This window comes from Apteryx mantelli, chromosome 2, assembly GCF_036417845.1.
Source record: "Apteryx mantelli isolate bAptMan1 chromosome 2, bAptMan1.hap1, whole genome shotgun sequence".
NCBI classification, from domain to species: Eukaryota; Metazoa; Chordata; class Aves; order Apterygiformes; family Apterygidae; genus Apteryx; species Apteryx mantelli.
In genome coordinates this window covers 154815353-154840414 of record NC_089979.1, presented here as the reverse complement: position 1 = coordinate 154840414, position 25062 = coordinate 154815353, and the positions used below count along the sequence as shown (strand labels likewise).

The 25062-nt window shown below is 37.7% G+C and overlaps 1 protein-coding gene across 11 annotated transcripts in view; it reads left to right on the top strand.

Annotated features, from left to right (window-relative positions):
• The window catches only part of PARD3 (par-3 family cell polarity regulator), a 477274-nt gene that overhangs the window by 150805 nt on the left and 301407 nt on the right, over positions 1-25062 (top strand). For all 11 annotated transcript variants that reach the window (XM_067291891.1, XM_067291889.1, XM_067291888.1 and 8 more), the window contains exon 3: positions 14551-14731. In XM_067291891.1, coding sequence (XP_067147992.1) covers positions 14551-14731 — 181 coding nt within the window. The remainder of the gene's footprint in view (positions 1-14550; positions 14732-25062) is intronic.

The following is a 25062-nucleotide window of genomic DNA, read 5'->3' as shown; positions in this document are numbered from 1 at the left end:
GAAAAAGTAATGAATGCATAAATGTTTCTGATTATACATGCATTTTCTTGTATTTGTGTGGGTAGAGTTGTTTTAATAAGTGAATGGTCTTCAGGCAATTTAAAAATGATATTACACATCAGAAAAGGTGACCTCTCATGAAAAACTTAAAAACTATTCTCTTAAGAAGCTATGCTCTCTCTCATTTTTATTCCTTTCCTTTTGTTATTAATTACTAGGATGCTTTAATTAAAAACAGATCTTGGAGGTATTATCTGCTTCTTCTGTTTAGTCCTTTCAAATGTTAATCACTTATGGCAGCATAATTTACAGCGCAACCTGTACCAGCCTTACGCAATGTGTCTTTGATTTGAATAGTGCCAAAATTGCAAACTACACCCCAAAAATATTTTCAAAAAGTTGATACAATTGCAAAGTCTGGCAGAAGAAATATGTACAAGGAAAACAGATTTTTTTTCAGATGACTTAAAATTTTAATGAAGACTTGAGGATGCAGTGAGACAGAAGAGCTATTTCAAGGTGTCTGGAGCTGCTGAAGAAATGACTCCTACCCTAATGGTAACCAGACTGAATTCAATTTTTTTTGCCTAGAAGACTGTTAGAGAAGAGTAGAAAGTAAGAGGCAAGGTTCTGGGTAGCGCTAGAAGCTACGGAAAATGTTTATTGAACAAGGTTGTGAGGTGTGCAAAAGAACAAAGAGACTTGAAAGAAAAATCCAGTCATCGTGTTTCCCTGAAAGTGACACCAGTGTGAAAAGCCATAGAGAAATACTGAGGGATTTTTAAATGTAATGTTCAATTTCTCATTAATGTCCTTGATTCTCAAGTGTAATGGCTAGCTAGATTTACTGAATTGTCTAGATATGCTCTGGTTTCCAGAGAACATCATTATGGGGCGTTCGTTAGGAAGGGGCTGAGTGACAGCTGCCATGGAAGCTGCCGTTGGCTCTGGCTGTGGCTATGTTTTGCTGAAAATATTTTTAAGCAAAACTTTTTTTTTTATATATAGTTGCAAATCAACAGAGAATCACCAAACCTTAATCAAATGGATATTGACTTAATAAAATATCATAAACAGACATGGATACAATCACCTAACTATGCCGTAAGTCTAGGAGCAGAGTGAGTGCTCTTTGATTTGCTTCGTTTGTATTTTTGTGTATGATTTGCCAAGGGAAGAAATTCGGCAACCATCCTCCTCAAATGCAAGCTGCTTTTCAAGGACATGCATAGCCATAGATAGCCATGCTTCCCCCTGCTATTGAAAAAGAAAAGAACTTTTCTTTGTGCTGGGTCATAAAACACTTTTTTTTGAGAGAGGGGGTGGGTTGAACATATTTGAAAAAGTTGTTTTTTTATTGTTGATAGGATTAAAACAATCAAAATTGGGATTAATTTCAAGCCTTTTTTGTCTGTATTGTTCTTTCTCAAAAGAATTTTTTTCTTTGTCTTTGCTACAGCTGCTTTTTTTTGCAATGACTAAAGAAATAGTTGTTGTAAGTTTGTAACGCAAAACAATTGTTATTTATATCTCTACATGGAAATATACGTCTATATCCATACATAGGAATTATTTTCTAAGTGCACTGATGAGATAATTAATAGAGTTATTTTTGAATATATACTAGTAAAATTTAAAGGAAATTATAACTGAAGCAGAACACCTTTAGTTCAGTAAGCGCTATTCAGAAGAATTTATGTGTTTGTAGATTTAAAATAAGTAATTTTTTGCTTCATAAGTCAAACTGCTTGTTGTGTATGACGTTTCTGAATGGAATCCTTGGTAATCAGATTCCACACACGCTTTAACCTTGTGCAAAATTTAATGAAAAATAGAGTTACTACTGAATATACTGTTTTGCCAGCTCAACAAAAGATGTTAAGTTCTGCATATTTTTGCATAATGAAGATAAGTGTTGACAGTGTAATGATCCATTTGGTGTAGATAAAATCATTCATGATTTTAATAACCCTACAACAATATTTGAGTTCAGTGTGAAATATAGAAACAGTGTAGCCCGATGTCCTGGTATGGTGTGCCAGCTACTTACAACCTTCATTTTTCTAGGAGAGAAGAGAGGAGAAACAAAGGCTAGACCAGCCCAGTGGAGACAGGGAAGAATTAGGATGTCTAATGAATGGAAGGGATCTATTTGGAAGTTTTCAGTGAAGTCCTTGTCCACAGGTTAAAGATGACCTGTTTTGGCAGAGCTTGTATCTCCTTCCCTGGATAACTTATCTGTATTCTGTGTTGGAAAATGCATTCGTGTTTATGGGGTCGGTCAAGCTAAAGGGTTACAATACAGTGTTCCCAAGTTTGTTAACTTGAAATGGTTATGCATGCAAACATAATTTCTCTTTCGAAAGTTAGAAGAGAGGAAGAAAAAAAATCTTTTTTAAAAGTAATTTTGGTGTGCATCTAGTGGTGTAGGTGCCTGGCATGCTGGACCCCAATGTAAAGGGAGAGCGCTGTGCAGTAGGAGAGTACTCTGTGCAGAGTAATCAAGAAGCATGTTCTGGTGCAAAGGATTGTTGGAGAAATATAAAGAATCTCCTTTGCTGTTCAGTCCTATGTTTCACAGAGACAAAAACATTTGATTTCAAGTGAATGTGTTTTGAAATTGGATGTGATGGTATTAACAAGCTGTTTTTTTTCTGAAGACCTCCGTTGTTGCTCTCCGTTTCTTCCTGCTGTCGTCTTGTTCTGTCAGTGTTTGTTTTCAAAAGCAATTAGAGGTCAGATCTGAAAAGTAATCAGACAGCTTTTTAAAAGCAGGCTTTCAAAAATATCTTGGTGTCTAATTTCTACTGATTTTAACAGGAATAGTTATGTGAGGTGCCTTTCTGCAACCTTAGCTGCCAAGTTATCTTTGAAAAGCTGCCCCCAGATCTTTTTGAAAATGACTGTGGTGTTAGGAGCCTCGGTTTTAGTGAAGGTCTTTGGGATCAGTTATTGTGTCGCTTAACTTGCTGGTGTCTTGTGTGAAATAAACACAGGCCCTGTCCCTTCCTAGCAGGTTACTGTGCATGATAGATGGATAGACTTCTGGATGTGGATCCTTATATTTTTCCTTCGTTCAGAGGTTACTATAGTTTTGTCAGTGATAGAAACCCGAGAAATGTTTAGGAAGAAAGATACTATTGCTGCTGTTGGGATCCTCTCTCTTTCTACCCTCTGAAATGTTACAGAATCACAGAATGGTTGAGGTTGGAAAGGACCTCTGGAGATCATCCAGTCCAACCCCGCTGCTCAAGCAGGGTCACCTAGAGCACGTGGCCCAGGACTGTGTCCAGACGCTTTTGAATATCTCCAAGGATGGAGACTCCACAACTTCTCTGGGCAGCCTGCTCCAGTGCTCAGTCACCCCCAGTCACCTAATGAGGGTTTCTTGCTGAAGGACATCCCAGCTCCATGCATGGCCAGAGACCAGCCCTGGGGAGTCAGGGACAACGTCTCGGGACTGCCGCAGGAGAAGAGCAACCTCTGCTTGCCTCCCAGGCACCTCACTTAATGCAGCCATGGGCTCTGCTGACATAAGCATCTCCCAAAACAGCATTACATATTTTATTCTTTGTTTTATAAGTATAGTCCTAATGAACTGTAAGTTAAGTTGCATTGTTTTCATTGCTGTATATTTTAAAATACTCAAATAAAATGTTAGTCGCAAGGGAACGACCAGTTGTTTACATGTAAGACTTTTTTTGGAGCCTTGTTAAAGAAAGGGAGGCATGAATTATTGCCTAATGTATTGACTTTCTTGTTATTATGCACAAAAAGAAGAACTTAATTATTGACTGTTGTTTTAAAATGCCAGAAATGTCTCTTTGACATTTGTTAATACTAGATAATGAAGTTAGCTAAAAAAAAGCCACACCTATCTCATTGTTTTTAAGGCCTCTGAAAAGTTTCTTGAGACAAAAGAAAGTGTTATACTAAAGGCAAAAGGTACATAGAGTTTTGCCTTTTGAATAGACCTTGACAGTTGATTTAAAATAGACCAAATTTAATAGATATTGTATTGCACACCAAAGATAATTTAGGCTAATGTCAAGGACAAGTGTTATCTATTCCTTTGTTGTAGTGAGGTATTGAAATAATGAGTGGAACAGAAGGGAATCAGGAAATGTTTGAAGTTTTTCATCTGTGTCTCTAGATGGGTATTTTTAATCACATTCTCCTGGCTTTTGCATGCAAATTACACTGAACAGCACATAGTATAAAAATTAGCAGTTGTATTTTACAAAATCTATTTTCTTGAAGTTTAATAAGCTTGCAAAGATTGGTCTGTGTTTTAACTAACTGGATACCTTTTGTACCTCAGCTAAAATTACAGTCTTAGATTTTAAATGCTGCTGTTTTGATCCTGTAACAGAGGAATTGAAAGCCTGTTTTTTTTTTTTGAGGTTTCTGAAACCATTTTTTTCTCAGTGCTCAAGGACTGCAGCTCCCAGTGACAGCTGAGACAACTGTTAAGATTTAATACATCTTTATTTCAGCAATATATCTTGCCATGTGGCACCAGCCCCTCTAATAACCTCAGTGTCTGGATTACTTACTGCATAGCGTCACTGCTAAACTGCTGACCTCCGTGTTAGGAATAAAGCACAGAACTCCTATATGGTCCATGCTGTTGACTTGAAAATCTGCTGACCTGCAGAGTCATCCCGTACCCACAAGCTCAGCTGAATGGGGAACAATCAGGGTATCTTTAGCAGCTTGCCCTCTTCAAAAAAGGAGGCAGAATTTTATAGTGCACTCTAAAAATGTGCATAGCTTCCAAAGTAATATTAACAACGTTGCCCTGAGTGTAGTGCACGTATATTCATTTGTGCTGAGGGAGCAGAAGTGGAAGAGCTGAAATTGGCTTATTCATGCACTCAGATGTGTACCTCCTGCTTTCCAAGCAGAGCGCTCTCTCTTCTACCATGATTTCTTTATGCATCTCTTTAAAGCCAGAATAGGTATATATTTTCCTATTTCTTTTCAAAATGAGCTAAAAAGATAACATTGCAAATCATATATTGTGGTAATTTTTCAGAGCATATCCTGAATCTTGAATAAGAGGGCTGTTTTTACAAAGGGGTTTTAGAAGAAGTCTTCTCTGTATAAACTGAGAATTTAAGGAAATGACATGATGGCATTGTACTCTACATGCTTTCAAAGGAGGAGTCAATGAAGAAACAGCCCATTACAAAAATCATATGACAAAAAAAACATGATTGAAAAACTTTCTGATTTAAGGCAGAGGTATTTTCCTTGGTTGTTCTCATATACCAAATGAATATGGAATTAAGTGTTTTGTTTTCTGCTGTGGGAAGGGACTATATCAACTGAAAAAAGCCAACTTCTGATTGTAATATGCTCATTTTTGCTGAGAAGCGTGTAAGAGAAAGAACTAAAAGAGATGGTTTAAAGAAGGAGAGAGAGAGAGAATGGTTTTCTCTGTTCTTTCAATCTCAGTTTAGCAGTGGTTTTGTGTATAGTTATATGCCCTGGAATCTCTTCCCCCATAATTTTAATCAAGTAATTTACTATTACAGTGATGTAATGTTTGTACTTTTTGGAGTTTGGATGGCCAAACCCTTCCTCCCAGAGATCAGAGTGCAACTATGGAATTTGCCCACACTTTTGCCTGGGTGTAGCTTAATAACCTCTGGTACCAGTGATGGTTAAATTCAGTTGTTAACTCCATTGAGAAGGAAAGGACTGGTAGTTAATTCGTACTGATTGTGGAGCCTTCTTTAGTGTTATTGGTTAAAAATAACAACAGAAACGCAGCATTTAGGAGCATGAGTTAATGTTACAACCTAGAGCTTTTGCCTGTCCCTGGCCCTGGTGAGTATGCCCTACTTAAAAGCAGCTTGTCTACTTGCATCTTTAGTCATTTTCCAGTCATGTCAGCTTCAGGATACGCAGACTGCTTGTGTACACTTTCCGTGCGCCAGGGATGCCATTTAGCCAGTTTGGACCGGCTGGGTTGTCTGGCTGTAGGAGATGGCAAAGGTAGATGTCATCTTGGGCAGTAGGAGATGGTTGGTGACAGTGGCGAGCATCCTGCTCCGGTACTGGACTTGCTGTGTACATGCAGTAAGGTTTGGCAGGGTGAGTGGCTCAGAAAGACTTCGCAGAATACTCATTTTGTGTATGCCCCATGCATACTTGCATCTGGTAGACCACACAGGGAGGCTGGCAGCTGACTCTTGGGACAGTACCTGATACAGGTCTGGTATATCAGGTGTGCTCTAGGTCTGAGGTAACAGAAAAGCAAGCCAACTTGACAAGCATCTCGGTGGCAGCTGCCTCTTATAGCCACGCAATGACTCTAACATTCTTTAGTAACTATTGTACTTCTTGGTCTAAACTTCAGCCCAGGTTTAACCCATTGAGGTCAAGTAGAGAACAATTCAGACAGAATATGCACAAAACACATGCCAGAGTGTCATAATCATGTTGGCTTTTAATCTCTAGCTCAACAATAGAGGGTTGCAGGGAGAAGGAGGGAAAAATCTTTTTAAAATAATATATATTTTTAAAATAATATACCTAGAATATAGCCTAGAAACTTACAGTATAGAACCTAAAACTTCATTTAATTCCTGCTGGGAGAAGATTAGATTGCAATTTAGTATTGATTCTAGAATTTCTCAGATCAAAGCACCCTAGAAAATAAATAATCAAAAGCAATGCTTTAATAATAAGCATATTTATTTATTTCAGAATCATCTCTTAGATTTAAAGTTAATAAAGCAGAAGATTCTTAAACTATCTGTAAAATCAAAGAATCCTTTGAAGTAATAGATGAGTCCTGATCTTGCAAATATAATTTAACTTGTTATGTTGAGCTGGGAAGGTGAAGGGTATTTACTTAATCAGCAGATTTGAGAATGAATTTGTTAGAACTATGATATTTTTTCCAGTGGGAATTATTTTACATCATAGGTTTTGAGGGGGCAGGTTATATTCAATGGATTCTGTTCACCAAAAGGCAGAGTCCTGCATTGGGACTGGAAAGACCCTGTGCAGCAGCACAGGAGCAGCTCTGCAGGAAAACATGTGGCAATGACGTTGCATGTGAGCAGTGGTGTGCCCTGGTGGTACCAGCAAGAGTGTAGCCAGCAGGTTGAGTAGGTGACTGTGCCCCTCTGCTTCTGGAGTATTTTGGCCTCTCCAGTACAAGAAAGATATTGACGTATTGGACCAAGCCTAGTAGAGGCCACCAGGATGACTTGTAGGCTGGAGAATGTGACATGGACACAGAGGCAGAGAGACCTGGGTTGGTTTAACCTGAAGAAGAAAAGCCTTTGGTACTGTTGTACGCTGCTACCCAACGCACAGCGTTCCCTCTACATATACAGCTACAGAAAAGATGGAGCCCAACTTGTCTCAGTCTGTGCAGGATTAGTACAAGAGGCAAGAGTTGCAACAAGGGAAGTTTCAAATCAATACAAACAAAAAAATTATTTAAAATGAGGAAGGGACAAACACAGGAACAGGTTGCCCATGGAGGTTGTGGAGTCTCTGTCCTTGGAGATATTCGAAATCTGACTGGGCAGATCGGAATAGCGTGATCTAGCTGGCCCTGCTTTCAGCAGGGCTTGGGCTAGATGATCTCCAGAGGTGCCTTCCAGCTTATGTTATACTATGTTTCTATATAAACTTACGCTTCTGTATGGTTCACATAAGATCTACAAAGAGTTAATCTGATAGTAGAATCTGACCCTTAAAATGACCTTTGTATTTTTTCAAAAAAAAAAATTTTTTTTGAAAAAACTTCTGGTTATAAGTTAAGAATTCAAACAAATTGCAGTAATGTTTTCAAAAGAACATAGGCTCTTTTGCTCCCTTTTAGCCACATCATTTTGAAATTTAATTAATGAAAGACATGTCTGACTTCATGACTGATGTTGATTAATTAGAATAGGTAAAGACTGTTTCTTGAAATTACAAAGGTTTGTTGTTTGAGTTTGTCTAAAATTTAAACTGTGCTTGCCCTTTTTCTTCTTTTAAAATGTTGGGTGATGTGTAAGTCTGTGTTGAGGGGATGCTGAGGTTGGGCATATAACACAGAATGCCTCTTAGAAGCTGCTGGTTTTGCTCTTTTTTTTTTTTTTTAAGGTGTGAGTGGTAATGCATAATTTGTTAAAATGTTTTTTTTCCCCCTGTATTTCCTCTTACCAGTCCATTGAAACAGTAGTTATATTTAAATGGTTTTTTAATGAGCTATGTAGAAAAGTGAAGCTCAAGGAATGATAAGTATTTAGGTCTGCCACTGTGTCATTAAAGTCAGTTCAGTCATCAGAAAGCCTACAAATTGATTTCATAGTTAATTTTCTTCATATCTAAATAATAATTGGCTACTACCTTGTTAAATATTTTCCTGATTTTGTGTTTTCTCCTCTTATATTCATCTGTTCATTCACACGTGAAGCAACTTGTTAGTATCTCAGGATGTTTTGGAGTCTGAAGTGCCATTAGCTGAAATTTGATTTACTGCTGGGCCATATTAAACAAGTGCTTTTTAGTTCTGCATTGTAGTATTGACTGAGGAACATGCAGACTGTTTTGCTTACACCTGGGTATTGCCAGCTCTAAAGAGTTGCTGTAGGAAGCTGTTTATGTTCCTTGGAATCTGCTTTGGTTGTGCTCATTGCAAAAGGCATATTTAGTTGCATGACTGACTTGCTGATTCCTAGCGCAGGTTTGCTTGAGACTGCATAACACCCTGGAAAAGTTTTTTGCTGTGGAAAGAATACCAGTCATGGCCTTGTTAAATCTTCTGCCAGCCTTCTCCAGGTCCTCCTTCCAGGTGCTTGCTGCATGCCAAAGTGTATGTCGAGCTCTGATGTAAATTGAATTCTCTCACATCAGCAGATCAGGTGGCTATCTACAAGTTCATGCAGAAAGAGACTATACATTGTTGGACGGGCTCAGCTTAGCCTTCTGACGTCAAGTTTTAAAGGAAATAGTCTTGAAGTATCCATTTTAGCTGGAGATATATTGACAAGGCTAGTTTAGATTTTAGAATCTTATTTGGACCATCAAAAGCTCTCTCCTCAAGGTCCAAAGTCTCCTATGAAAAAGTTATTCAGTTCAGTTATTAGAATCAAGATTTTTCTCTGGGCTAGGCATAAATTGAGAAGGAGAATCATTGCCAGTGTCAACACCCCATCAGGGGTATTAACGGTACCATTTCTCTGAGCTGCCGTAGAAATGCTCTGCTCTGTATTCTGTTGGAAGCAGAAAAATAATTAGTTGTGTGAAAGGCAATTTTATATCCTAATGGCCATCCTGCAGGAGAAGATATGCAGCATCAATTCCAGACCAGCAGAACAACTGTGAAAATGAAGACCACATCTGGAAACTGTTGTGTGGGCTAGGAGAGGGAACATACAATTCAGCCAGAGGAATCGAGGCATTTCTGGTTACTCAACAAATCAAACTGCAGAGCAGTTTGTCTCTGAACAATGGAACAAATTGGGGATGTCCTTGTGTGAAAATATCTGATAAGCACCCTTGTGAGCAGAAAAGATTTTTTAAATGGCCCTTAGTCAATCAAAAAGATAAGTGATTGTAGTTTCACTTCATGATAAAAAGAGTGGACAGGAAAATGCAGAGGATATGAAAACCAGAGGATCATTTGCTGTCCCTCTGGTGTGAAAATAGAGCTGTAATCCCACCTGATCATAAAATAACAGTCTGAGAAATCTTTATCTCTGCTAATGTCTATACCTGAGACAGTATCAAATTCATCAATATAGATTACAGAAGAATTTTTAAATTTTGGAAAGTCACGTAGGATGAATAAAATTCAAGTGGTCTTTTTGACAATCTTGTTTGTGTTAGGAGACAAAGAAATAAAGCAAAAATTTCTAGCTTTACAAATTTTTGTGAAGTAGAGGGTTTCTGGTTTTGTTGCAGGGAGAGATGACATAGTGATAGTGATGAATTGTTTTATATGCTCTCAGTAATTAGTGAAAATGTAAACAACCGTGGCTGGTGTGTGAACATTTTTTATTCAGTTAATTAACATTCAAGTACTTAATCCAGTCTATTAATTAAGACTGCATATGTGTTTACTCATTTTTAATATACCTTAGAATAGAAGAATTTTGTAAAAGTAAATGTTAGAATGCAGGCTGCGGATGCTGTGGTCAATAATTAAAATCAATTATCCTTCTTGCTTTTCATTTTTTTTTATTTAGGTAAAATATAACCTGGTTAGTATGATATCAGTCTTGGAAAAAGTAATAGAAAAGCTTATAGAGGTATTCTTTCCAGAAAGAGCTAAAGGTAGGAGGATAATTAATGCCATACAGCATTATTTCATGGAAAGTCGGTCAGATGTATTATTGGTTATAGAGAACTGAATGCATGATCTGACAGAACGCAGTCCTCCAATCTCAAAGGTAGCAAAATTTCAGTATTAAAACTTTGTTTCAATATCTCAGGCCACAGAATAAAAAAAGTAAGTTCTTTGTAAGCAATTTTCTTGAGGGAGATAGTGTACTTAGTCACATGAATTAAATTAAGTTGCATGTGCTCTTTTTCCCTTTTGCTGTTTACTTTAGAAATAGTCCTTATAGGCCAAAAGAGAAGCGTAGCAAGTTGTACCTGGTTTTAAAATTATACTTCTACATTTTTTTTTTTTCTCTTGCAAGGATGATAGTAGCAATAAGAAAAACCATCAAAATGTACTAAGGATCCCAAGCACATTCTTCATCACTGGAAATATTGTTGGGCTTTACTGCAATTCCTTGCATGTGTATCTTCTAAAAATTGCTGTTGATCAAATATGGAATCCGGTTGCTTTTTCAAAATCATGTACTTTGTTCAAAGTTCACATGAAATTACTTGAATTTCTTGCATTGGAGTTTAAAAAATAGGATTATTCTGCGTTTTATGCATACTGGCCTTCTGAAGATGATTTGCTCTGATTTCATTGCTGAAATTGAATGACTTTCTGTAGCTATTGTTCTGTATTTGCAAGTGCTAATAAATATTTGAAACCTTTTTAAAAAATTTTTTTAAACACTACTATACGCTCACACTGGAGACCAAATTCTTAACCTGTTTAAACTGGTGATTCTTCTATGCCAGCTTAAATTGATGAAGAATGTAGATCTGTATTGAAACCTCCCGTCTGTTGTCTTTGCCATGTTATAATTAGAAACTCAAACATGTCAGTCTAGGTTAAGACTATCACTTATTGAATTTGTTTCAGGATAACAAAGTAGTTTGTTGCTACTGAATTTTATTTTCAGTTGCCAATTTTTTAGTTCAGTGATTGAAAAATGGAAGCTGTGTGTCCTGTCACCCTGGGTGATTAAAACCCCCATAGCCTATTAACCATACAGCCAGCTCTTTGATGCTGGCAGATTCAGGTCCCGTGGGTTGGGGGTTGTTCTCTTTGTAAATCTGATATTTAAAGCCTATCAAAATATGTTTACCATTGAGGGTAAGGCTGATAAGAGCTGATCTGGTAATCTGTCTTAGATGCTGTGCCAAATTGATACCATCTATTTGCCTTTTAAACAGGCCTGAGATCTCACCATTTTTCTCCGTGGCATAATGCAACGTTTCTTGCTGAGGAGCTTCTTTGCTGGTGTGGGTCCAGGGACCTACCACAGTGGCTCCTTCAAGTAGCTGTGAGGTGTCTCTAAAAGTATGGTTTTTGTTTTGTTTCTTGTGCTTGCAGAACAGCAGTGGAGGTGTAGTGAGGTGGTAAGATCACTTCACTGGTTTTACATGGGAAGTTTGGGACAGAAATACACAGAACATACATTGTGGAGCCGGGCATATGGAGGAAGCCCCACACTCCCGTATGCATTACTTTAAACAGGTGCACTGTATTAGTGTCTGTCGTGTGGCTAGCAGGTACACCGCTCTGGGTGTTGGATTCGTGTGTGTAATGGGAGTTGGTTTGCGTAACCACAGTGTTCATGTCTTCTGCGCTTCCAGAATTTCAGAAGTGTATAAGCCTTAAATTGTTCCTGGAAAAATTTCCCTTGGGGAAAACCAAAACGTGTTGGAGAAATCAAAAATTAATACTCCGTATCAGGATGTAGTGGAAGATGTTTCATCTGTCCTTGTTTCCATAACCTATCATCCAAAGAATGGCTTACGAAGCTCTGGAAAATCAGGATTCAAAACTATGTCTATTCAATTAAAGTCTTCCAGTCCTGAAGACCTTCTAGGTCATTATTAGGGAAGGAGTGTGAATACTACCTTCGTAAAACTGTGTTTTGCAAAGAACTCCGTAACTAGTGTAGCAGTGCTGCCATAAACCTGTGTTGAATTATAAGCTGCTACTGTAGAATAAAAAGTAGAGCTGATAAGAATTAGAGAGCTTGAACATGGGTTATGTTGCTTCACGTGCAGCATGAAAAATTTGTACAACTTGGTATGCTTTTCAGTGGAACTGAAGCCTTTTGAAGGTTTGACACTGTCAAAATGGTAACTAAAAAAAAATATACAAGATCAAAAGCTAAGCTTGAAATGAGAAACATTAGTTTTTAGATGCTCTGAAGTCATAAGATTGTAGACTGACTGGTTGGAATAGGCAAAAAGCTGGAAGGAACTTACAGTAGCACATATACATAAATGCATACAGCAGCATAAATTGAGTAGTATTTGCCAACCAGCCTCAAAGGAAAAGAATGTAATTTTGGGATTAATCTTAATACACACCTTGTAAAGGAGAAAAAGACTTGATGTTTCATCCTTAGAATTGTTACATACATAATTGTGCTGTGTTCTTATACCTTGCCCGTTTTCACTTGCGGATTAATTTATTTTCAGTTGGTGGAGATTGGTAATTAGCTTGTTATAAACCGTATAAATAAAAGGGAGTGTTATGAGTGTAAAGTATACTTCCTTTGAGAAATATGCTTCAATTTATGTAAGTACTGATATTTCTCAATATGTTAGGAAATGAACTTCCTTATACTCTTGAAGTGTTGATGTTTTAGATGTTGTCATGTCTCTTCTGTTTCTATCCTGTATGTAGGTTTCTCAAGCATGAAATAATGGACTGTGTATTAAAAACATGTTGTAGTTGTCTGGTGCTGCCCCAGGTTCTCCTCTTAGCTGCCTTTCAAACGGTGCTGGAGAGAGCACTACCTCGGACCCACAAGCAGTTCAGTCTCGCTTTTTCACACGTGCCAGGGACTACATTGCATTAAATACAGAGTAACTGGCAGAAGTTTACTTCTCTCTCCAATTTCAAAACTAGTCACTAAAAAAAAGCCTGTGTCTGAAAGTATTTCCAAAAACTGAGTTCCCAAAACATTTCCACTTGGGTTTGCAGTTTTTAATTTTTACTGATGTTTGTGCAAGTCAGATATGGGACTAATGTTAAAATCAGTAGGATGACAAGATGTCAAACTCACCAAAAAAAATCAAACCAGAAAAAATATGGAAAATGTTCTCTCTGATTCTTTTAGGTTATAGGAAGCTTCAAGTATTGTTATAGCAAAATAAACAATTTGCAGAGATCAGCGTGGGTTTAAGTTGATTTGCTCCATTTACCCTACCAATTTGGACAGAAGAATGTAATGCTTTCTTGGAAATGTCTTTCAGATATTACATTATAGATTAATTTATAGGCTTCAGAATGTTGTTAACCATAAGACTTTTTTTCCCCCATCTTGAAAATTAAGTTTTAAAATTAAATGTGTATAAGAGCTTGCCTTTTCTCTTTCAGTAGTTCACCAAAGATAAATTGGGAGAGGTTTATTTAAGTTTCAAATAAAAGCATTCATTTACAGTGGAAAAATATGTAAGATTTACAGAAAAATACCATTATGTTTTTCCTGTTTCCCTTTCATTGGTGAAACAGATTTAGTGAATCTTCTTCTATTAAATTAGTGACTTAGCTAATTTTCAAACTGTGCTTGGCTTTTTAGGCTTGTCTTGGAGAAACCAATTGCAAGCGTACAAAAGTACTTCTGCAAATACAGCTAATGGAATTCTGCAAGAGAAGTCCACAACTTAAATCATATTAATAGATAATAGATTAATAGGTAGCAGATTAACAGATGATGTTTCATAGTGATTATAACACTTTAAGGCATGTGTTTTGCATGTAGTTTTCAAGGTGTATATTGGCATCACTTCTTATTGTACGGCTTTACTCCATGAAGACGCGTTGTTGCTCATGATTTGACTTTGTAATGATGATGCATGTAGAAGTATCAAAACACAGGCAATAACTTCCGGCGCACAGGCGCTGGCACTCGGATAGCTCTGTGCGCTGCTGGGGAAGATTAAATGGTTTGCCAGGAAAGCTGCGACTTCTCCTGTCTGGGCTCGGTGCCGGCCACCCTGTGGCCCCGAGCGTTGGCCTCTGTGCCAGCGTCAGAGCTGTCGACCCTTTGGACTTTGCAGTCAATGACTGCCTTCCCTTGGGCTGATCCAGACAGTGATCTGAGCCTCTGCTGATAGATATTTCTTGCTGTTTGATGGGAAGAGGTGATGAAATGCTGACCTACAACAGCACTTTGATGTTGCTGCAATTTTTTTCTAACGGTAGATTAAATTTGTCATTTGCAGCTCGTAGCTGTGTTTGATGAGCAAGACCCGCACCATGGAGGTGACGGCACCAGCGCCAGCTCAACGGGAACGCAAAGTCCAGAGATTTTTGGCAGCGAGCTTGGTTCCAACACAGCTTCGGCCTTTCAGCCTTATCAAGCAACAAGTGAGATTGAGGTCACACCTTCAGTCCTCCGTGCAAGTGAGTACACATTCGCAGTGTCTCAGCGTGTTTCATCTTAATTTATGAGGATGCCAAGTACTGTTACCCATTCGTGCTACTGGGAATATGATTCATTATCTGACCTTATTGAAAGCTGATCAAAATTGAGAAACTGCATAAATGCTTGTTGCACACAAGTAAATAAATCTCTGTGTTTTAATAAATAAGTTCTAAGGTGCTTTTAGCAGCAATAAGCTCTGTATGTGCTCCCAGTTCAAAATTGTCCTGCATGGAAAATGGCAGCAAAATGTCCAAATGAAGTTGCTGCATGGTGTAACTTTCAGTTTGCCAGTTTTATTCTATTTAATGATGAAGAAAATGGTAGAAAGAAACTAAAAATAGGAGCATTTTCTACTAAAACTTGGAAAATTATGCTTGTCACCTTTCAGTAAAAACACCTGGTGATGCATACATTTACTGTGTTGCAATTTTTTTTCTTTTCCAAAATAAACCATAGTTAGGAACATTGTTTGATTTATTTATTTCAAAGTGGAGAAGATTTGTTTCAAAACCATGAAATAGGAATTATATATCTACAGTTCTTTTCCAGGCAGAATCTTTGAGTACTTTAGTTTATTAAAAGGGAAAAAGGGCTAAATGACTACTTACTATGCAATTTTTACTGTTGTTAAAAGTATTATGCAAGCAAGAAAAAAACGTTAGCTAAAACATTATGCCCCTCTTTATTTGTAGTATCTAACCTTTTGTTCATTGAAGCTTTGAAAAGTTTTTTAGAAATAATTTTTCTCTTTTTCAGGGTTTACCCTTAATATTTGTTAGATCTCTCTAGTAGTGATTTCCTCCTAGAAATTTCTTAGCAGAAATTAATATAAATAAGTCCTTTGATACTCTACAGAATAACATTTTTAACCATTATTTCTTTAATTCCCCAGAGATTACTTTTCTGCAGGTGTCCTTTAATGGATAAAATGTTGTATTTAGAGTATGTATTTAAATAATCAGTTAAAAACACCTATGGAAAAGTTAGAACTCTCTGTGAAGTTCTACAGGGCTTTGTATCAGAGAGGAATAGCATTTGAAAGTTAGCTTACATATATATAAGTGAAAGTATATCTTTTCAAACTATAACTATGTTTTACTAGAATACAGAATTAAATTAGGGAAAGGAATAATGGCAGATGAGAACAAAGGAGAATAAGCGTGCATCTTATTTCTATTCATAAGCCAAAAAGCTGTCTCCTGGGTTCTCAGCACAGGGTGGTTTCGAACAGACAAATGCATACAAATTTTCTCCTTAGCGTGATTATCTGGTATATTATGCAGGACATTGATGTTAGTGCATCAAAATCATATAGCACAGATAAAATTCAATGATACATTGGACAGCTCACTTATCTTCAGTGTCATTCTGGGAAATACATGTACCTCTTAGCCAGTTCACTGCTTGTTAAAGTGACCAAAAATGCTTTGAGACCCTGCAATAAAAAGGCCTATAGATGTGCAGAAGACTTTTAAAAATGTTGAAAAGAATTATAGCTCTTTTGATATTTTTTGTAAAAGCATGCAAAAATAAAATGTGTGGGAGAATTTGTCATAAATATGTTAATATAGATCAGAGGTGTTCCCCTATCTAATGTTTTGGGTTTTTTTGGTGTTGACAACAGATATATTTTGTTTCTAAACATTCCAAACAACAGGCTTAGAATCCCAGTCCAGTAATACTATCCTGTATTAAAGATACCTATTTCAAGAATTTCATTTAAATATACATTGAAAATGGAAATAATATCCCTATTGTATTTCCTTTATAATTTGTGAAGCGAAGCATAGCATACAAATGGTATTCTCAGTATTTCAAATAATTATCTTCTTACTGTGTAAGTTCTATTCAGCAAATAAAACCCATCCAGTTTTGTGGTAGATGCAGATCCTGATTATTACATGTTGACAAGGTCATATATCTATTAATTGGATTGGAGATGGGATACAAAATTGCTGTAATTATTGTAATTTTCTAGCTAATTGTAGGGTTGGCGGCGAATATTTTACTTCTATCAAATGAAAAACAGTATTCCATCTGAAATTGGTTTATAGCATTTTAGACATTTTGTTTTACATCTCTGGTGCTTTTTGCTCACAAGCTGGGCTCTGTTCCTCAGCCGTTTGCAAAAGCACTTACAAAAGCGTAGCTCTGCACCGTTCTGCTGGCGCTCACCTGCACCCGCGAGGTATGTCGTGATCTCCGTCCTGAGGTGGTATCTAAGCGTATTAGCTGGGGCTTAAGGGCCTGCAGAGACTTTCGTCTCTTTGTTCTGGTTGCCATGTTACCCCTTTTGTTTGTTTATAGATCACGCCATCGCTCCTCTCCCAGAAAGGGAAAGGTTAGCTAGATCAGGTCCAGCTGGAAAAGTAATATTCATCTGGATTCCCTCTTTTCCCATGCACAAACACAGCCTGTGCTTTGCTTGGGGCGGGGGGGCTGTCTCAGATTGAATCTTGCCAACTAAATGAGGAAACAAAAGTCGTGCTGGTCCATGTCTCCTATGTTGTTTTGCATTGTGAAAACACAGTTCATCGATACAACCGTCTCCTTTATTTATATTTCTTATCTAGCTCTTTCTCCTTTTACTGTTTTTCTGTTACCTAAGGTAAAACTTCTTGTTTTTGTATTTCATCAGCAGAGCTGGATCTTTTTTGTAAGCGTGCAGTCCACAGGGCGTTTTTTGTGTGTGCTTGCGTGCTTTCTGAGGAGAGGTTGGAAGCTCACTGCGGAAGATTGTTAAAGCAGACTGATGTTTATTCCCTGCTGAAATATAAACTTGAGGCGCAGGTGAAAATTGCCAAACCTAATGAGCAATTTGGCAGATAAGACAGGATGTCAGGCAATGACAGTTCAGCAGTGGGTGCGCTGTCTGTGAACCAAGTTGTTTGTTTCACAGTACTGCATTTAAATATCGTAAATAAAATCCCTTTTCAGCTACATGAGATATTGTGAAAACGGCCTTCCCTTTGTCTGGATTTCCTTTTAAGTTATTTTGGTCTATTAAATAACCAAGAGTGGTCTTAGTTGTCGGTGTTAGCGTGATTATATGTTACAAATTTCTCTCTTGCAGCAGTTACAGTTAAAAGCATTTTTAACATATAACTTTATTTTAAAAAGTATTGGGAAAGGTAGAGAGAACTGAATTTTTTCACTTTGAAGTAGAGAAGCGTAAGGAGTGGGGGACTCTTACTTCTTTCTTCAGCTGCTTAATGGGAGGGCTAGAGAATAGGAAACCAGATGTGCGCAGCGATGGGGTAAGAGGCAACCAACACAAGTTGCAATAAGGGCAACTCCGAAGAGATATTTGGAGAAAAAAATCATCATGAAGGTAGAGCAGGCTGTCCAGAGAAGTTGTGGCATCTCCATCCTTGGAGATGAAACAGAACTTGACTGAAGATGGCACTGGACGGCCTGATCTAAGTTGGCCTGGTTTTGTGTGGAGGGCTTGGACCAAATGACCTCCAGAGGTCCCTTCCAGCCTCCTAAAGTATGCTGTAATTCTGTGATTCGAAACATGATTAACAAAATGAAAGTGTTTGCTTCTTAAACCTATTATTCATAAAGGCACATGATATTTCTAGTGAAATATTTAACAGACAGTTTTGCAAGCATGTTGTGCTGAAAATTGTTTTTTTTCTGTACTGTATGTACAACTTCCAACTTGATGCATGGTTTGGTATTGTACTAGTTGGTGTCAATGTGACCTGGTTAAGCTGACTGTGCCTTTTAGGGAAACTTGTCACTTTTGTTTGCAGGATATGTTCTGGTAGCTGTGTCAGCTTCTTAAAAACCAGATATGGGGCTAGTGTAAGGTTTTCTCAGAGGCTGGAGGGTGAGCATCTGACCAAAACACTGGCCAAAACACAACACCAAATCACTGACTTGAGTCTAACAAATTAGCAACAGCTAGCTGAAAATGCACTCCTGTAATGTATTTGCTCAAGTGATCTCTATGATGTATTTTAGCAGGCTTCTTGTCATCACGTTCATATTCTGTTCTCATGAGCAAACTAGGAAAAAATGTGCTAAATGAGAATATTATGAAGTGAGTGCACAGCTGGCTGTAAAGAAGTACTACAGGGGGAAAGGAGCAGGGGACTTGCTGATGGCTAAACAAAGACGTAAAATTGCAGTGTGTCACTTGTTCTATAGATACCTGTGTGCACGCATGTTTTACCCTGCAATAAGTGCAACGTTGTTCCTCACAGGTAAGAGTATGCATGCAGACTTTCACTGTGAGTTAGCTGATACATTAGAAGTTCATGACCTTGCTTACCTTCGAATCTGTCTATGCCCTCTGAGTAGTTTTTAGTAGCTCACTGACAAATCAGTAGGACATACCAAGTATAGTCCCTGAGGGCTCTCTTAGGTTAAGAAATACTGTTCAGTATTTTAAATCTGAACTGGAATATGAAAAGCTAAGATGGAGTTTCAAGCACTTTGGATGTCAGGGTTTCAGTTCAGCATTCACTTCATAAATTTGTAAAATGTTCTGAAATCAATGAGGTGAGTGCAGTTCGTTACACCTAGAGAGAAAAAAGGGAATTCGCAGCGCGGCGCTGGAAAAGGCTAGCTGCACAGTACTGTGCGAAGGATCGGCGCGTGATAGTGGGTCTCAAGCTGATAACTGGCGTCCCATGCGAGTTGCCATATTATGCTCTCCCATCAAAGGCACGTGCTGTTCTGGGCTCCCTTAAAGAGTGTTGTAAAATGTTGGGAGGAACGACTGCATTTTGCTCAGCAGCAGGAAGACTTAAGCTGGAGTGACCTGCTGTCACGCTAGCCTTAAATTGTAAACAAGTTGGAGAGAGTTGAAAGAGAGCAGCAAGCATAAAACGCTTCAAAGACAATGACCAAGCATTGGAAAAAGTGGTTTATTTAGTTAAGGAAAGATAAAACTGACAGCATCCAAAACTTCAAATGCATGTTCTCTATGTCTACCAAGAGAAGTTAGCTTTTCTTGGGGAAATTCAGCTGCACATATTTTCTTTACAGAACGACTGCCCTAGCCATTTTATGTAACTTGTAGGCCTTAAAAGCTTTTTTACACCTTGCATAACAAGCAGGTGTGAGACTGGTTCAGAGGCATGTTCTCCTCACCGCTGATCACTGCCATACGCTGCGCCCTGTGGCAGGAAGGCACCTGGGAGCGGTGGGATGCGTGCTCAGTCCTGGCTAAGCACTGACTTGTAACCACAGGTTACGCTGTAATCCATCATGAAGACACATTGTAAAGACCCTTTGTGCTTGTCTTTTCTTAATACCTCACAATTTGAATGTTCCAAACATCCAATACTAAGCACAACAGTTGAAGGTGTCAGAGCATAAATAAGTGTGTGAATTTCAAGTGCCTTAACATTGCTGTTTTAAATATGACACTTCAGTTTACTTCTCTGATTTGATAGAATATTTATCTATTGAGTCCCAAATGGATACTCTGAGGATTAGTTCATTAATATTTCTAAGTGCCTTTGTTTAAAGGGTTGGAGCAGTGCATGTTAGTCTGTTGGTGAAGGACTGCAGAGGTAAGTTCATATGCATTCCTGTTTCAAAAATGACTGTGGTTTTGGCCCTTGTTTGTATCTTTGTCTCCCTTCTGCAGCTGCGAGCCAGCTTTGTATCTGGAAACCCTGTTGTTTTCAAGTGTTGAAGAACTAAGGAAGCAAGACATTTAAAAAGGGAGGAAGAGAAAATTGGTTCATCAAAACAGCCATTGGAGCTTTGTCAGATGGAGTTATCTCTAAGGTTAAATAGCTGCTGCAGACAAATCCATCCACATTTATAATGAAAGACTGTGGCTTAGAGGCAAAGCTTGCTTAAATCAGTGGGAGGTTTTCTGCTGGCTCCAGTGAGCTTTGGATCAGGTCAGGTTTTTACTGTGAGTTTCGTTGGTCAGAAACCTTGGTTGGAAGCAGTGTGAAAGTGAAATGTAGGTATTCAGTGTCCAGCAGTCCAGTACAATAACTGGAATGACTCCCAAAAGATTTCATAAACATAATTCCCACTCTGACATACTTGCCAGGTTCTAAGATGTTTCCTTTACCATGTTGGATAATATTAACAGAATCTAGAACTGAGGCTTGTGCTGAGCCCTTGGCAGCTAAATAAGAAAGGTTTCTCATGCACAATATTTTGAGAAGATTTAGCAAAGTCTTTTTCCTCACCTTCTGGTGCTCTCGCCGTTCAGGAATTCTTATTACGCTTATTTCTGTAGCTCTATCAAGGATGTGATTGTTTTAAAGCCAGAGTTATTGAATCAAAAAATCAGTACCAGGTGCTTCTTTCTTCCGTGAGGCTAAATCTGTTCGCTCTGCAGCACAGTTCTGACTTGAGTGATCTCCAGTTGGAATTTTCTCCAAGTGTTGTGTTCTGCTGTTAATTTTGGATTGTTGAGCAGTTTAAAAACCATGTGTTTTTACTGAGACCTTAACACTTTTGTAAAAACACATGTATTTTAAACTGCTTAAGTTTCTAAATTAATCTTTTATATCTTCAGTCTTCTTAGTATATCATCAAGGAAAATACTGTAGCTTCTACTAGGATTAAAAAAACCCCATGGAACCAATAAAGTATTTTATAACTTACTGGATGCTCTAAAGGAAATCTTAGTAACCATTGGGTGTTTCAGCATTTCATTCCATATGGTCAGATCTTTTTCTTTGAGCATGGGTAATGAGAAGTAATAAAAATACGATATTGTATCTGATACAGTATGAATTAATATGGTGGTATTTGAGATCCTAGCTACAGAATAGAGTACAAGAAAGATAATAAAGAAAGATTATTAAGATGTGAAGTATTCAATTTGAATGTTTTAAGAAGTCAGGCTGGATATTAGTCTAAAATTGACGTATTAAATAGATTTAATAATCACTTGAATAGGAAACTATTATGGAAATTACAGATGTATTCCAAGAATGTTTACATATGCATGTGTATTGTGGTTGTTTTGTTTTGTGCTTTGTGGTTTTTTTTTGTTTTTTTGTTTTTTTTACCCTTCATTAAATGAGAGGTATTTTTTCTGTAAGGGGACTGTATTTTTACCTTTTTTAAACCTTTTTACCAAACACAAAGTAGCTGGGCGAAGTTCATTGTATTCTGATGCCACAGGTTTAATCCTATTTTGATAAAGCTATTTGTTTATTGAAACACTTTGTCATCACACTCGTAGCAATAAGTGTAATAACTCCTTCTACAGATAATTTTTTGCTTACTCCTCTATTTCATGTTGTTTCATTGTAAGCAAAGAAGTAACACAATGGAGATAAAGGGATGTGAATTTGAAATGAGTAGAAAATGTTTTTTCATTGTACAGACAACCATCCTGTGTAACTTTTTATTCAGGGAGGCATATGTACATGTCACACTTTGGGGTCAGGTGTAACAGATAGTCCTAGCGTGTTGTTTCTGAAAATTTAGAGTAACATTTATATTTACTTATTCTGAAATGTGATAACACTATGGTTCAAGGCATCCTTAATATCCAGAATCACCAGTCCACAAGAGTAACTGGTCTCCAGGTTGCATGTTGCTTTGCTTTGAGGCAGTAGCATTAGTCTCTGTGGGCGGTGGAGTACTGACATAAATTACTCGCAGACAATTTGCCAGCAGGAGAGGATGCAGAATTTGTCAAATGTAGTTAATTATTCACTCTGTCCTAATTGGGATGATGTTATTTGATAGGAAATTTCTTTTGCAGACAGAAAACAAAAAAGCACTTAGGAAAGAGGGACTGCATTCTTGTTACAAACATGGCCATTACCTAGTCATTAATAATGCCCTATGGTTAGCCTCCTCAGGTAGAAAAATCAATTCTGTTTAAAGGAGGTTGCAGGGCTAGCGAAGAACCTTCTAATGCTGGTGGCTCCATGCCTTGCTGGCTGCACTGCTACCCTGTGGCCCAGACAACAGTCTTCAATGCAACAGCTGAAAAAAACAAACAAAAAAAAACCCAAACAAAACCAAAGAAGCATGTGAATTGTATTTTTAACCACTAGCCTGAGGCTGTAAGATATTAAACCTAAAGTTCAGTCTAATTAAGAATATATTGACTTCCATGAGACCACTGTCTCTTGTTTTTGTTCTTAATCTATAGGGGATCTGCTTGCTCCCCTTTTTATTGCATTTGCGATATGTAAACTTGCACACTCCTTTTTCATATGGGGAGACGTTTTGGGGATAGACCATCTCTTTTGCTGACTACTGGTAAAAAGTTGCTTTAAAGATTTGGTCTTCTGATGTGTGCTTTGAAGGGGTTGAAACAGTGACAGATGGCTGCTAGTTGAATAGGCATGTTTCTTAGTTCTCGGTATTTTATTTAATCTCTCATGCTCTGAAAAGAAATGAAAAATGATGTAGAAATAAAGGAGTGGATAAGGAATAACTCTTCATTAATTTATTGCTTTATTTCATAGCTTTTGAAAGATCAAATTTGTTCCTTCTCACACCCACCTCTTGTTGTAAATCTTAAATGTATTGTGTAAATAAGATGAGCTCCAGCTTCAGAAATGCTGTTCTGGGTTCATTTAAGAGGCAGATAAAATATTTAGGGTAAGCATCTAGTGCATATTAAGAAAAACTTTTCTACAGAGGTTTTGTAGCAGAGAACTTTGGCTATGTCAGACGGATTAAGTGTTTATGAATTTCAAGGTAATCTTGTTTAGTCCAAAAATCTAACAATCAACACAGGGCCCAAGAAATCAGTTAAAATGTATATCATTTTATTCTATTCCTATATTCTGAATAATGTTCAATTTTAGATGAAATCTTTGAAGCACTGTAATATTGATATTTGGAGACAGAGCTATGTTTGAGATTGGAAATAGATATGAATTTGTGCTGCATTCCAGGTCTATATTCCTTTCCTCCATTACGGATTTAGATAATTAATTGTCTGTCAGCAATTCTGAGTTTAGAAGTGGATGACACTGGAAGTGATTGCAGAAATGGGAAGGGAGTTAGGGAGCGTGTGGGCTTAAAAACAAAAGCAAAATATAATGTATATAAATAATATGTGAATATAAAATCTTTGTACTACTACTTCCATACACACAGTAAAGGGATATACAAAGATAGCAATTTAAACCCTTCTATTAGCTTCTGGAAATTATGCATACAAGCTGGGGGACTAGGCTTCTCAAAGCAAACTTTGATCAACCATTAAAGCATTATTCCTAATGGCTGGATTTGATTCATCTCTGCATACAGCAGTGTTCACAACTGGAATTAAAACTGGGACTTCTTTGGCAATTGCTGAGCAACAGCCGACTCAAAGCTGACACCATGGATGGGATTAATATCAACAAACTTTTGATTCTGCAACTGAGCTTATCACTCAAGGCAACCCTGTTTTTCACCTGTGGGCAGGAATGGACACCTTTAGGATGAGTTTGTCTGACCTATTTTACAACCTATTTCAGAGTAAGGCAGAGTGTGCCCTAGACTAACTGTACTGACTAATCTCCTTTGACTGTGGAGAGAAACAGAGGTGCCCAGTTCTGAAATAGATGTCTACAGCTATTTGACTATGGTTCTACCTCACAGTCTATAAAAGTAAACTTTTATTTAAGAGAATCTTTTTTCTTTTTATGAAGTAGAATGTTGTCTTAAAGATTGTCATTTAGATGTTTGAAAGAGAAATTTGAATATAGGCTCCAGTGGAATTTTAAAAAGCCAAAGCCTTGTGAATTTAACCTGCAGAGCAATTTCACTTGGCCACAGGAAGTTCCTACAAACACAGTCATAATGATTTTGCTTGGGAAGTATATTGGGGTTGCAGAAAAAACACATAATGGATGCAGGTATACCCATGGTAGTTCTTTGTGAAGTAAAATTGGGTTCAGCCAAAGTTGGTTGGTTTAACCATAGCATTTCACAGATGTGATCCACTTTGAAACTGGAACCAGCAGATAGCCACTTTTTGCAGTACTACTCCAAAACTGGTAAACCTCTTTGAAGAGGCACCTCTACTGTCTTTGCTCTGCATTCTCAGAGCTAGAAGTGTTATAGATACACCACTTGGTACTCAAAAGCCAGCCTAAATCTGGAGGAACATGCCTGAGATGGAGTTAATGAGCACTGAAGGGCTTAAGTTGTCTTTACCGTTCTGTGTAGTCAAGTGTCTCTGTACTGTGTTCCCTAGTGCGTCTTACAGTGTCTGTGCTTTATGGGTTATGGGTATCATGGCTTTACTGTTGTTTAGGATGTCCCATCTCCCCAGGTGCTAGACAGTGGGAAACTTTCTGTATATATGCCCAGCCTCTGAATGGGTAATTGGGGAAAAGTCATCCCTCAAATATAGTCTCTT